This window comes from Phocoena sinus, chromosome 5 (assembly GCF_008692025.1).
Source record: "Phocoena sinus isolate mPhoSin1 chromosome 5, mPhoSin1.pri, whole genome shotgun sequence".
NCBI lineage: Eukaryota > Metazoa > Chordata > Mammalia > Artiodactyla > Phocoenidae > Phocoena > Phocoena sinus.
In genome coordinates this window covers 64,738,645-64,753,766 of record NC_045767.1, presented here as the reverse complement: position 1 = coordinate 64,753,766, position 15,122 = coordinate 64,738,645, and the positions used below count along the sequence as shown (strand labels likewise).

General features: G+C 37.6%; 1 protein-coding gene across 2 annotated transcripts in view; it reads left to right on the top strand.

The window, feature by feature from the left end:
* TMEM156 (transmembrane protein 156) overlaps window positions 1-15,122 on the top strand; it is a 52,547-nt gene that overhangs the window by 21,006 nt on the left and 16,419 nt on the right. For both annotated transcript variants that reach the window (XM_032633151.1, XM_032633150.1), the window contains exons 2-5: window positions 2,617-2,886; window positions 3,850-4,110; window positions 7,321-7,440; window positions 9,634-9,717. In XM_032633151.1, the coding sequence (XP_032489042.1) occupies window positions 2,617-2,886; window positions 3,850-4,110; window positions 7,321-7,440; window positions 9,634-9,717 (735 nt within the window). The remainder of the gene's footprint in view (window positions 1-2,616; window positions 2,887-3,849; window positions 4,111-7,320; window positions 7,441-9,633; window positions 9,718-15,122) is intronic.

The window sequence follows — 15,122 nt, the reverse complement described above, 5'->3', positions numbered from 1 at the left end:
ACCTTACTCTTTGCTTTTCTTTAAAGAGAAAAAATCATTGACTTGGGCATTTGTCCTATACTGTAACTTATTTTCCTAATTCTAGTTAGTATTCTATATCCTTATCTTGAAAGATTGCAGTCTTAGTACTGGAGTAATTCTGGAATGCATTTCTATCTCTGGGAGTGAGAATTTAGATGTCTGACTCTCAGCAATATTAATGGCAGTAGTTAAATTCATATATCCTTGTTTATGAAGATGAGAATACAGCCCACCTGATAACAAAAATGATTGAGTAGAATTCATTTATTTCTTAAAATTATACTGGGGAAGGATATGTCCTGTATTTCTTTCTTTCCTAATTGAATTATTTAAAACTAAGATTTAAAAACCATCATAAAATGACCTCATAGCCAAATACAACGGATATATCTCAACAATTCTAGAAAGCCAAGTTTGTCACTTATTGGATAAGAAGACTGCAATATTGACAGTAAACATTTCTCTATGACAGTAAAAATTTCTCTATCTTCCTTCTAGGTCATAACATAAGAATATAAATTCAAGAAGTTGAAAATTTCATAAGATGAAAAATGCCAGTGAGGAAAATGGAAAGATGGCAAGAAATAATTTTTTCATGTGTTTAGTAATACAAAAAATCTACAGATTATAGATTTCTATCAAATGATACATTCCTATCTTCTTTTTGAGACATTATTATTGAAGACAAATTTTTTTAAAAATAGTTTTAATTTGATTACAACTTTGTTTACAAATATATTGAAACATTACAAAATTGTGTATTTGACTAAAATACAATCTCTACCTCCCAAAACTTTTTTTTTTCTCCCAAAACTTTTATAGCAACTCAAGTATGAAATGTATTTATAGCTGAAAATTACATGTGAATTATTACAGAAGCAATTTCAAATGTAGAGGGCTGGTAAATGAACCTTTAATTTGTTAAGTAATAAAAATATCATCAGTAACGAAACAATTATGAAATTACTATTAAAATACAAATTCAACAAGTAAAAAATGTGCTTTAATATAAATCAATAGCTTGATTTTCTTTTACGTTTGAATCAAGATGTATGACTAGGAGTAATCATTCTTAAAAATGAAGAAATTCTTTCATTGTGCTCCACATTATTTAGAAAATTTTAAAAATATATTTTGCCCCATGTGATTATGAGAAATGGTAAAGAAAGCCACATAAATGTGGAACTGAGCGTGTCAGCTTTTTTCTCATGCTAGTAAATGACTGTCAAATTGAGAATATCTGAAAGAGATGTTACCTATTCCTTAGTTTATCATTACTGCTACATAGGGATTCCCAATTTTCATATAGTGAGCTTTAATTACTCATGTAGATTAAATCTTACATAATCTCATCTTAAATAAAGGATGAATTTAAAATTTTTACTTTGGAATATGGGTTTGCATTTTAATAATATACATTTGTACAATTTTCAAAAATATTTTCATATATATCACTTGATGCTACTATAACCCCACAAGGTTAGCAGGATCTTGTTATTACCTCTATTTTGCTAATGAGAAAATGAGACTTGTGGAGACAAAGTAAATTATTCAGGTATCTTGGCTAATAACAGCTTTAGCACTAAAGTCTTTGTCTTTTGCTTTGAACTCAGTCTTCCTTCTATTATGCCATTATTTCCAAATCTGATACTTGTCTTCACACCAAAATAAAAATTATGATGTTATCCTATTAAATTTCAAGTAGGTTGAATAATGGTCACCCAAATATATCAGGTGTTAATCCCTGGGAACCTATAAATGTTACCTTATAGGGAAAAAGGGTCTCTATACATGTGATTAAGTTAAGAATCTTGAGATGGGGAGATTATCCTGAGCCTTATCCCAGTGGGACCTAAATCTAATCACAAGTGTCCTTATAAGAGAGAGGCAGAGGGAGATTTGACACAGACAGAAGAGTAGAAGATGGAGATACAGAGGAGAAAGTAATGTGACCATGGAAGCAGAGATTGGAGTGATGTGCTCACAAGCCAAGGAATGCCAACAGTCCCCAAAATTTGGAAGAGGTGCAAGGTCTTCAGAGGGAGTGTGGTCTTGGGAATGCTTCGATTTCAGACCAGTAACACTGGCATTGAACTTCTGGCCTTCAGGACTGTAAAAGAATAAATTTCTCTTGTTTTAAGCCACCAAGATTGTAGTAGTTTGTTACAACAGCCCTCAGAAACTAATACAGAGATACTGTTCAAGTTTTCCATTCCCTGTTCAACTCCATGCAGTTCACTTGAACCTCTATTTGGGAACAGATGGATTCAGAGGAAACTAAGGTTTGTCCATTAAAATTTTCCTAGAAAAGAGAATGGTTACAATGCTAGGGTTTCAAAGAACTTCTCAGCAGGACTTCTCTTCTCTGAAAATTAACAGGGAATGTTGACAAATTTTTAAAAAAAAATTTAAATGGACTAGATATTGTTAATTCATGTGAAGACAAAGTCTTGTCAGTGATAAACTGAAATGTACTGAATCTGCCTAAGAAAAACTGGGAGCTTATTGTGTATTCATTTGAATGCCAAAAACTCAAAATTTTACAGTAAAGAAAGTTGTTTTTTGTTTTGTTTTGTTTTGTTTTTTCCTTTATAGGAAACACGTTGGAGCTATCATGCCTGGAAGTATGTTTACAACCTAATTTCACCTATTCATTCTCCTCTTTAAATTTTTCTTTCGTGACTTTTCTGCAACCAATAAAAGAAACTCAGACTATTATGGGAATCTTTCTAAATCACTCCAGTTTTCAAAACTTCACCAGGATTTGCCAAGACATCACAAGTGAATTTAAAATGTGCTCCTCATGTTTGGCTTGTGAGTCCAAAGGAAACATGGATTTTATTTCTCAGGAACAAACATCGAAAGGTAAATGCAAAAGAAAAGTGAGAATTAAAATTATCAAGGATAAATAACCTCATTCTGTTAAAAAAAGTATTAATAATACATCCCAATGTTAAGTCTAGTGGCCCTGGAACACTCAGCCGTGTGGTGCTTAATGAGTGACTTACTTACAGGCTTTGAGATAGGATAATAACTTGTTCTTGGTTTACTTTATCAAAATATCTGTGCTTAAAATACATCAAAATGCCACTAATCCATGTACATTTAATGGTTAAAGTATTATTTAGCAAGCTCTCTTCAAAAGTACTGAAAAAATTCTAAGTAAACTTGCAGGTTCTCATATAAAATCACACTTGATTCCCCAAGGAGTCATTGAATCCTTGATGCATCCTTGTAAATAAAAAAAATTTGGATATAGACATGCACACATAGGGAGAATGCCATGTGAAGATGAAAGCAGAGATCAGGGTGATGCTTCTATAAGACAAGGAACACTAAAGACTGCCAGCAAACCACCAGAAGCTAGAAGGGAAGCATGGGACACATTGTTCCTCACAGCCCTCAGAAGGAAGGAACCTTGTCAACACCTTAATCTTGAAAGTGTAGCCTCCAGAACCGTGAGACAATAAATTTCTGTTGTTTAAGCCACCCATTTTGTGGTACTTTGTTATGACAACCCTAGCAAACTAGTATAATGTGGGATGGGAAATATTGTTGTGGCCCTTTTGGAAAATAAAATCTGTCCCACAAGTCATCAGGAAAATGTTTGCTTTTTCTTTGAGATGCTCCAATTTTATTTCAAACTCACCTAGTTTTCACTCTCTTAAAAAATGTAAGCACTGTAATTGTTATTTTTAGTGCTGGTAACTTCTTCTTTCTACTCTTTTTTGTTGTATAGGAAGGAGGGGATTTAGTTTTGAGTTGTATGTGTTTTCTTACTATGTACTACTATTTTTTGTGAATAACATTTTCTTAATCTCTTTCTAGTTCTTATCATGAGAGGATCAACGGAAGTGAAGGCAAATGACTTTCATTCACCTTGTCAACATTTTAACTTCACTGTAACTCCTGTGGTTGACCACTTGGAGGAATGTAACATTACCTGTAATCTAAAAACACACACTAGAAGGTCAGCAATCGAAGAGGAAGATCCAGCCAAGGAAACAGATATAAACCATACTTGTAGAATTATGGAACACCCGACTAATTGTATAAATATTTCTTTGCACCTAGAAATGGATGTAAAATGTAAGTTTTTAAGGAAATTGGAGGGAAAAGGAGAATGGAATATAGACACAAAGTTAAGTAAGGACTATCACATTAACTGCATTGAAAGTTGAATAGTTGAAGAATTTTATTGATGAAATAGCAACACTGGAAAGAATGTTAGCCCTTTATCTGTTTATTTTTCTTTCAAAATGTGCTTTTTGTGGAACCCAGCTGTACTCAGAGGTGGAGGAGACGTCTATGGGTTGTGATCTGAGGGGCATTAGAAAGACCCTCTGCCCCAGAATAACTTCTGGGAATGCCTATTAGCTGTGCTTGAGGTAACACTATCACACTTGTGTATTAAAGGATGATATTTCTTTTTAAATGTAAATATACATATATATTGTGACGTGCTATTAAATTTTGAATTGATTTAACATGTCCTCTCTTAGAGCTGAGAAACAGACCTGAATTAAAGGGATTTTTGATATATTGCTGTGAAGTTAGGTGGGGTACAGATTAAGCATTTTGAGGCACTGGATGACTCTGAGGGAAAGGTAGGAGTCTGAAATATAAAACTTACATGTATCTTAATTCTGCTTAAGGTTGATTAACACTCTAGTCACCCTATTCTAAATTAACACAGTTGATCCTCACTACTAAGCAGGGTACCCTCACTTGACCCATAAACTCTACTCTTGAAGAGCATTTTATGATATAACCATTTAATGAGTGCCTGCTGTATGCCAATCAGTGTGCCAGGCACTGGAGACACAGAGATAGATGTATGTAAAACAACGGAGTCAGTGCAATCAGTGGGACAGGTGCTATGGCAGAGTAACTTGCTGTGTTTTCTGAGGTTCCAGACATAGGGAAGCCTTTCAGATTGCCTTAGAATGAGTTTCTAAAGCTGTAATTCTATTAGAGGTAATTATTTTAAAATGTTATATTTATTTTAAAGCAAACGCAAATATATAATATGCATGCATTTTTAAAGTGAAATATAAGACTTGAAATAAATTTCTCCTGTGAGTTAGTTTGCCCAAGGCCCTACAGTCTCTGCAGTTAGGGGGGTATTTCAAGGTGTGTGTATGTGTAGGGGGTATGGGAGAGGATCTGAGAAGCTGAACAGAGGGGTTAATTCCCTCTGGCTCAGGAATGAGGTTGGAGGTTTTGAAAAGACCACATAGAGAAGGAGACTATGATGAAATCTGAAAGGTAAAGAGGTTTGGATTATAGATATTTAAAACTTATATTTGTTTCAATGTATCTATCTAATTTATTTATGTATCTATCTAATTGCTTTTTATGTTTTCTAAAACATGAAGGAAAAATAAGCATTACCATATTCCTTATTTTGAGAATTAATTTTTGTGTTAATGGAAAAAATCATAAATTCCAAAGTGAAGTAGTAATTGACAGCTTTTATGGGGCCATAAATCAGAAAGATAAGAGAGGTGTACAAATATGTAGCTTTTTTAACCTAATTTTTATTGGAGTATGGTTGCTTTATAATGTTGTGCTAGTTTCTGCTGTACAGCAAAGTGAATCAGCTATACATGTACACATATCCCCTCTTTTTTGGATTTCCTTCCCATTTACGTTACCACAGAGCACTGAGTAGAGTTCCCTGTGCTATACAGTAGGTTCTAATTAGTTATCTATTTTATACATAGTAGTGCAAATATATAGTCTTATATTTGGGGAAAAGTATACCTATTTTGCCATGTGTAGAAGATTAAAAATTTATTCATATTTTACTCTGCTGTCCAAAGACTAATTTGATCTCCCTTAAAAGTCCTATCTACTGGAGGGCAGCGGGGGGGCGGGGACTAAATTTAGTCCAGTCTGGTAAATTTACTCAGAAAAAATAATTTAATCTACCTCTTTAGATTTTTTTCAGACTCCTGTCCATTTCCCCTTGATCCTCTCCAAGACAGCTACAGGGACGGGGAGTAGGGGGACAGCATAGGATGTAGGGAGATACACTCATCTGTGTTCTCACTGGTGCTTTGGTGGGTGTTCTGGCTGGCTTGGCCCGAACTGTGTACATTCTGCTATTGTAATATAAATTTGGTGAATGCATGGTCCTTTTTTCATAGCTTGATCAGTGCCCCATGATACCTTGGTATTGGGCCCACCTTGACTCTTGCTGGCACTGCACATTTTCTATGCCAGTTAACTGCATGCTTTTATTTTGCTGAGTGAGGTATGCAAGTCTAAGTAGTATGGAATGATGTTAGGAAGGCCGAGTGCTGCCATTCCAGTCAACCTCTACCTTCTCCATTCAGTGTCTTCTCTAAATAAATGTTCACTGCCTATTTAATGTACATCTGCTTATGGAGTGGGGGACCTGTAAAAGGGGTACCCAGATCATGAGCCCCCAAACAGCAGTCATCTAAGGGTATTAAGAAATTATATATCCTGCTAAGTTGAATAAGTACTAGCTGTGTTTTGCATACAAGGAAGAGAGTACGTAGGGTGGCTTAGAAAATCAGTAGACAATTGTGTTTTGGACATAATGAAGTCAACCTCCTTTAAGTCACTGATTCCTGGGTCTGCTGGCCAGTGTGTGTTTATGGGACGAAAGAATATCGTGCTAAGCTATTGCTGATGGTGACTCTACTTCCATATTGCCTCACTGTCATTTGAATGAGCGATTTTTTACCTGTATCCTTATTAAATTCAGGCGAGAGTAACTGTATGTTTCACTAATGCATGCACTTGATCTGATCATTGCCATGTGAGCCCCTGTGGAAAGAAGGTCTGATTAATCATCTACCCTGGTCTCTTATATGCCTCAATCCAACCTCTTTCTTTGCCTTTCCCTTTCTTCCCCATCCTCATCTTACACACTGCATCTTTGTTGTTTTGAGGATACAGTTTTTGGTTGCTTGGTCCAGGGCCAAATTGTTAATCACAAATGGCTCTGATTCTGGCACTCTGCTTGCTGTGGTCTTAACCTAGTGATAGCAATGATAGCAAAACTAACATCAATATAACTTGGAAGTGAAATTAATCCTAGAATTTTGAAACTAAATGGATCCCTGGAAACCACTTGGTCATGTTTCTTCATTTAATACGTTAGGAAAGAACTCAGGAAAGCAAGTGACATTGTAACAGTGATGGTTATATATTCAACTTTTCAGTTATGGGCAGAATATATAGTAGAAGCCAGCTATATCACCATATTGCCTCTTATCTGCTGCATCATTTTACTGTATTTTTATAGTACATTTTTTTTTGCAGATTTTATTTGTTCCATGAAGATCACTTGGTATGTTCTGGTTCTATTAGTTTTTATATTTTTGCTCATCTTCATTATCCACAAAATACTTGAAGCCCACAGGAGAGTGCAGAAGTGGCAGGGTAAGTATTGAAAAATAAATCCATCTTGGGAGAATTCATCTAGTATCAAGGTACTCCTAATCTTATCTGTAGGTTCGACTTCTTTTTCTAGTTCAATTTACCACTAACTGAGCACCTACTGTGTGTAAGTGGTGATTCTACGTAACCCAAGGAACATAAGCATAAGTAAGACATAGTGTCAGCACTCAGGGATTTTCATGTGTCTTTCTCCAGCCCAGACAAGTGAATAGAAGGGGAAGAAAGGCTGCGTGAACTGGAAGGAGTTGGTGGACTGGAGGCTGAGCAGAGCTTGGTGGAAGTGAAGGCAGAAGAGGGGAAGAAGAATAAGGAGTGGTGATAAAGAATTTCGGAGTTGGAGGTCTTGAGCTCTAGGCTCTAGGTGATGAGCAGGAGTCAATCTTTAATAAGTGTGGGGGGACAGTAGATTTTTGACTGTGAAGCACTAAAATGTGTAGTTGGAAATCAGGAAGTAGGGATGATATTAAAAAAGAATTAACTAGTATAACATGGGCATCCACCTATCAGAATGGACATTGACTGTCAACTACTATCGTGGTCTTATGGTGTGTACCCATGTATATACTGGCCCTACTGGTGTGTGAGCATGTATACATGACCCTTCTGGTGTGCACCCATGTACATACTGGCTGAATATCAGATCTGATGGACAGTTTATAATATGAGTAGTTGGTCTCTTAAAGACAGGATAAAATGTGTCATTATAAGACTAGGCTTTGGGACTTCCCTGGTGGCGCAGTGGTTGAGAGTCTGCCTGCCGAAGCAGGGGACACAGGTTCGTGCCCCGGTCCGGGAAGATCCCACATGCCGCGGAGCGGCTGGGCCCGTGAGCCTGGTTGCTGAGCCTGCGCGTCTGGAACCTGTGCTCCGCAACAGGAGAGGCCACAACAGTGAGAGGCCCGCGTACCGCAAACAAACAAACAAACAAACAAAAAACTAGGCTTTGGAGTCAGATGGACTTAGGTTAGAATCCTAGTGCTACCACTTACTAGTTATGTGACTTTGTGCAAGTTACTTGCCATATTTGAGTGTCCCTTTCCTCCTCTGTAAAACAAGAATAATCACCATTCCCACAGGGCTGAGGTAAGGATTGAACTAAAGAGATTACATAAGAAGTGTAACACAGGGCCCTGTGCCTAGTAGTTCTCAATAAAGGATAGTAGCATTGTGCTGGTGTAGTATTTCCCAAGGCTCTTGTGTTCTTTACCAGGCAAGGCTGTGTTAGTCCTTTCAGTAGGCAGAAAGAGTGGTTGCCTGTAGGGTTGAGTGAAAGTTTCATTAATTTTTTTGGCTAAGTGTTTGTTGGAGATATTTCTGAGAGCAGTTTCATATCAAGTCTTGTCATTGGTACCTTAGTATATACAGTCCTAAATGCATTAGTTAATAACATCATCAGTATTGTATATTTGTAGAATAAACATTTTCAGAACATTTTCATGAGATTTTTACTAGATTCTCAAAGTTTATAAACAGGGTATGTGCTATTCCTTTCATTTTTTATAGATGAAAAAAACCCCTGAGCCTCAGAGAGATTAAGTGTTTTGTCCAAAGTAATACAGCTAATAAAATGACAGAATTAAGACCCAGGGTCTTTCTAGTTTTGAAAATTATATTATTTTAAATAAACGTATATCATTTGCAATTAGTGCATAGTTTTGAGTTTCTTGATCTGTTTTTCTATAAATGACTACATATTAGGAAAGAGAGAATAGAAGCCAGATAGAAAAAAATGCCTAGAAAGAGACCGAGAGTGGGGAGTGACATTAAGTTTTTATGAACATCTACCTAAATGACAGGCTTACTGGCTTTCAAAAGCTGCCTTGCAAATCCAAGCATATGAAGTAGTGAAAAATACCACGCCATTTATGACATTAAATATTATTAAATATACATCAAATATTCTGTATTTATTTATTGTTTGTAATAATGTAAATAATATTCTGCATTTAAGAAGAGATGCATAATGACATTTATGGCAGTGGAGAAGCCACTGGTTTTAGAAAGTACCTATTTGTTAATGGAAAATAATAAGAAAAGGCTGTTAATGTCTTGTTACTCCAGGCTCTGCTGTGAATGGCCCATTTTCCTTGGTAATCCTTGGAACCAACATGGGGAATATATATTAAGAATGTGCTTGCTTATCATCTAAACATTTAATTTCTTTTCTTGGAATAGGTCATAAATACAAACCTACATCTGTCCTCTTAAGGGGAAGTGATTCTGAGAAACTGCGAACATTGAACGTGCAGGTCATTTCAGGTGAGTTCTGCGACATGCAGAGTACCACTTATGAAATTCCAACACTTCACCACTCACTATTGAGTAAACATAAGATCGAGTGATCGGAGCTCATTTAAATTAGTCTTGTAGCTGGAAGAAAGGAGCTGTGAGCAAATGAAATCTAGTTTAATATGTCTTATTATCAGGCGACAGTTATGATCAAAACTACCTCCTTAAATAATGGAAAGTTGGTTTAATTGGCAAGAAGAAATTCATGTGAGTAGGCAGAGGAGAGAAAGCAATAAGGAATAAGCCTCAGGTTTATTTTTAAATGAGACAAGATACCATTATTCCTTGGAATTGCAAGAAATAACTGCAGAGTGGGCATGGCTTTTGCTGGAGCCTTCACTTAGCAGAGGGTGTCATTGTACAAAGAGAACGTCTAATAGCCCCAATTAAAAAGTCCCCTGTCCTCTCCTGAGAACTAGAAATGGAATAAGGGAATCCTAATTAGAGCAGCTAAGGGGGCTGTGAGCACAGATGCTGTGGTTCGATCTCGTTCTTCTAATTGTGAAATCTTCTGAATTCAAGTTGTCAAACCGCATTAAAAAGAAAGAGAGAATGCAATGTGGGCAAAGGCCTCTTTTTCATCAGGGAGAAATAATGTCCTTGACTCTTTGAAAACCACAGAATTATGACTAATGTTACCACAGCTCCTTGCACACAGCCAGGGAGCGGGCGCCTTCGTACTCTGTGACAAGTTAGATAAGGAGCTTCAAGTCTGGTATGTAAACGGTTTTCAAAAATGTAAGGAAACCGAACAAACCCCGAGCGCCCACCATAGCTACATCTGTAACCATGTGGAGATTTGCACAGCATTTCACTGGGAACCGTGCTGAGACCTTCCTTAGTTATTTAAACTAGGAGATACTCACACGCCTAGCGTGAGGAAAAATTGGGTTGGGTGCACCTAAAGAGCTCAATTGAAAAAAACTTAGACTTTCTAGTCTCATAATTAGCAGTAAAATTATTAACCTATGGCTAATAATAAGCATTAGCTAAGTAGTCATTTGACACCAGCTAAATGTGAAGAAAGTTGATGAACATTTTGTGGGGTCAGTGATAATTTTGTTTGATGAATGACATAAATATCATAGGGCGGTTTCAAATGGCAAAATTAACTTTTATGGGGAGAAAATTGCATTTACTCTGTTCTCCCCTCTTATCAGTACTCTGATGTTCATGTACCAGGCGTGTTTTAACCTGGTGCTGCTGGGCTTTTGGTTGCCTTAGGAATTCTGGTACTTTCTCTTTTTAAGTCATAAATTTGAGCATCACAGCCTCGTCTGAGAAAAGATCAGCAGTTCCCATCAACCAATATAATCGGGGGAATCGCAAATTTGAAGTACTAGCTAACCACACGACTAACCTCACAGGTTCTATTTATGAGCCTGTGATTTTCATTCACCAGAGAAATCTGTCTCGGCCATCCTTTCCCTTTAATGGCTCTCACAAAAAAATCCTCTGGCTTTATTACCAGGCATATAATATTAATGTTTGGAGCAGGCCAAGAGGTGATGGCCTTTTTTAAAACCAAGAGGCCTTTTGAAGCTTAGCATCTTAAAGAGGGGTAGAAGCAGATGCTTTCTTGTTATATATATTCCTTTAACCTAAATACAATTTTCCCCTCCCGTTATAAGTTGCTCTTTCTGAGAGCGAAATGGGAAGGAAACAATGTCTCCCCCGAGTGCTGTTTTTAAGGCCTCTCTTTGTAATGATGGATTATAGGCAGCAGTGAGAATCTAAGGGAAAAAAATGTGCCAGCGTGGTTCTCGGGAGAAGCAGTAACACGAGCGAAAAAAAAAAAATGTATTTCAAAGAGAGCAGTGAATATAGTCACATTCAGCCGAGCAGCTTGCTGTCAGCTCTGGCTGTACATTCCAGAATGTCTCTCTAGTTGTTCATGTATTGCAAAGTAAGTATTGTGACACACATACACACAGAGCTATAGATAACTCACACCCTCAAAAAGATAAGAGAGAAATAAGGAGAGATTACCAACACCCTGGCACTGCATGGGGCTTGGCATTTACTGGCGCAGGTTAAACACCGATAGAGTAAATGAGCCTCATCGCTGTAGAAAGAGATATCATACAGAATCAAATCCCAAGCTTTTATCATCTTTGGATCCCTGTCCCTAGCATAATATCTGGCATGTAGTTCATGCACAGTAAAAGCTTAGTAAATCGCACAAACCTTAAGGGGAAATGAGTAAAAAGAGAAGATGAACGACAAATGAATCTTGGGGGTTGGGAAATGTGAAAACAAATGGAGAAACAAAGAGTGTTCAGAGGGAACATAATTCCATTTCATTGAAGAACATAAAATTCACTTTGTAGAATTGCTAAGGATATCAAAGAATACTTTTAAAAAGTCTTGAAGAAGAGATTTTGAGAACGATGCAAAAGTAACTTTGAAATGCATCCCTAGAAACAGTGCTTAATGAGTTGACCACATTGGGAGACCAAGGCCAGGGGCAGGAGCAGTGTACTAAGACTCGAATTATTGGATGCAGACAATAGAAACCAACTTGGCTGACTTGGCAGAAAGGAAATTTATTGGAAAACCAGTAGGTAACCCATGCAAGCAACAGGAACATTAGGCAAGCTGAGCTTATGCAGGAGGCAAGAGAGGCCAAGCAGCCAAAAATACAGCCCCATAGGAATGGTCTGGTGAGAATGCCTCTGCTGGTGTCACCACCACTGGATGCTCCCTCTGGGCTGCTAGAGCTTCCCTTTGACCACCTTGCAACTTTGCAGCACTGTCCAGGATTGCAAGCCCTAAGGAGGGGTATCTGGTTGACTGAATGCAGGCCACAGATTGGTACTCTGGGTACCGGGAGGCAGGGAGAGGAGATATATGCCCCTCTGGCTTCCTGCGTACTTGAGAGTACCCCTGAGATGTCCACATGCTGGTCAGCCAACAAATAAATATCTACAAGCATGACACTAGGTTCCTAGGATTCGAGCTTCCACTGCATGGGTCAGCCAAGGGAGTCCTGTCATCTCTCTACTTTGTCCATCAAAAATGGTGAGATCTTTAAAACTTGAAGTTCTTCACCTTCGAATATTCAACCAAAATCTGCTGAACACTGACTATGGGCCAGAAATTGTGCTAAGCATTGCCAATACAGTGGCTGTACCACAGCGCAGTCCCCGCCTCCATGGAGCTGACACCACCCTTCAGGAGATTCAATTCCTAGTTCCTTAGGAGAAGGGAAGCTAATTAAGCTATACAAACTCATTCAGCACCTTCCACGTGCACAGTACTTCCACACACATCATTTGATTTCATTTCATAAGAGCCTCACTTTTTTTCCTGGTGAGAAAACTGAAGCTAAGGGAGTTTAAAGTAACTGACCCACTGCCAGATCCCAGCAGGGTTAGGATTCAAACTCAGTTCTGTCCAATGGCTGCACTTTCCAGCACATCACTTAATGGCAAGATGAACTGGGGAGTTTACTCCTGCTGGTTCAAGCCACAGATCACAACTTTTCTCGCTACTTTACATTTAGTGCTGGGAACTGAGATGAGACATTTTCTCTGTAAGGTATCAGAAGCTTGTGTGAGACAATGTGAGTCATCCTCAAAGTAACATTTCAGCATTGGCACTTAATGTGGGTGGGCTCTTAGGGACCACAAAGCAAAGAAAACGGAAATTCATTGTGAAAGAGAATTGCTAAATGCCAAAGGGAAGTGGATGACCCAGTAATATATATTACTCCAAAATAAAACTAGTGGAAATGTAAAATTATAATTTGCAACACGTTTAAGACCAACATAATAAAGACTAAGCAGGTTTCAATTTTCTGCCAAAGAGAAGATAAATTACTGGTGCCAGATGTCTAGCAACCAAGCAAGATAACATGAAAATTTAATTTTTACTTGCTTAACTATAATATTTAAGACTCAAAATAGAGATTGGGGTCCATAAAACAGTAAAGGTTATAGCCATCTGCTTGGTTACAGAATAGATCAAGATTCAGAGGGTGACTCTACATGCAGGAGGAAATTCATAAAGTGTGAAGAATCTATAGGCAAAATAGGATGATTTATTCTATTCATTCATTGAATGACTTTATGTGACAGCCATTTGTGCCAGGTCTGAAAAAACTGATGATAAAACATGCAGATAAACATCTTCTCCATCTTCGCACAGACTCCCCCTGCCTGAACCATTTGGCCTCACTTGCCACCTCCCTTGCAATCCTCCCCTTTTCCCACCCTGCCTTTATCTAGTTAAGTCCAACCCTGTCCTCTGATTTTGACTTAACTAACACTTCCTCAGGGAAGTTGTCTCAGAGCTGGTGGACCAGGTAAATTACACCCTCATAAAATCACACTTCTCTCTTTGTGGCAATTATCACTGTTGCTCTTTTACATTTCTGTTATTATTTGATTGATGTCTCTCCAATGAGCCAGTTAGCTCCTTGAGATCTGGGATACTACCTGATAATACTTATCACTGCATCCCCAGCTCATGGCACAGTGCATATGAGTTCATAATAGGTACCCAATAAATATTTCTTAAATAAATACAACTCTACACTGTCTATGTTGAAAGAATGACTGCTGCTGTCTTACAAAGACCTTTCAAATACTTTCCACTGCCCCCAGAGTATAACTTTTGATAATGCCTACCCAAAATAACAAAAGGAGAATGGTTAAACACTTCATCAGTTTTATTCCTTGGAGTATTAAGGATACCTGAAGTGTGAGTGAATTGGAAACTGAGTCAATGGCTCAGAATATTGGCAGCTGTCTGTTCAAGGAGGGTTTTTTTCCCTCTTTAATTGCTATTTCTAGATAATTCTGCAGTCATTTATTTTTCCATCCTCATTTGATTTTCACACTGGCCAGATTTGGAATAGCTGAGTAGTTTTAGGATCACTGTTAAAAATAACAGATGGATCTTTGAACATAGTAGGGAGTTGGCCTCTTGAATAATGGAAATCTATTTTAAGCCACCATAATTGGTTCTATTAACCCTAAAAGGCTACTAGCTATCTTGGACTTGCACAAAAGTGCCTGTGTTTTTATGTGATGGAAAGGTCGGAATGATGCATAGCAATATTGAAATTCTGCATTCCTATGACAGTAAGAAGAAATAATTAAGACAAAAGTATTTTTGAAGCCTGATTAGAGAACTGAATAAGAATCACCAAACCATCTGAAAATGTCCACATCTGTCTTGACTGAAGAAATCTGTGACGATTAACTTGAATTCCTTCCTTTTTGGAGAGGCTCTTATGAGGAAACCAAGTACTTTGTGGGTAACAGTTTAGACATTTATTGCCATTGTCTCCACAAAGAGTCATGGCTGAATCTCCACAAAGAGTCATTGTCTCCACAAAGAGTCATGGCTGAAGTGTGAAGGAGAGAAGG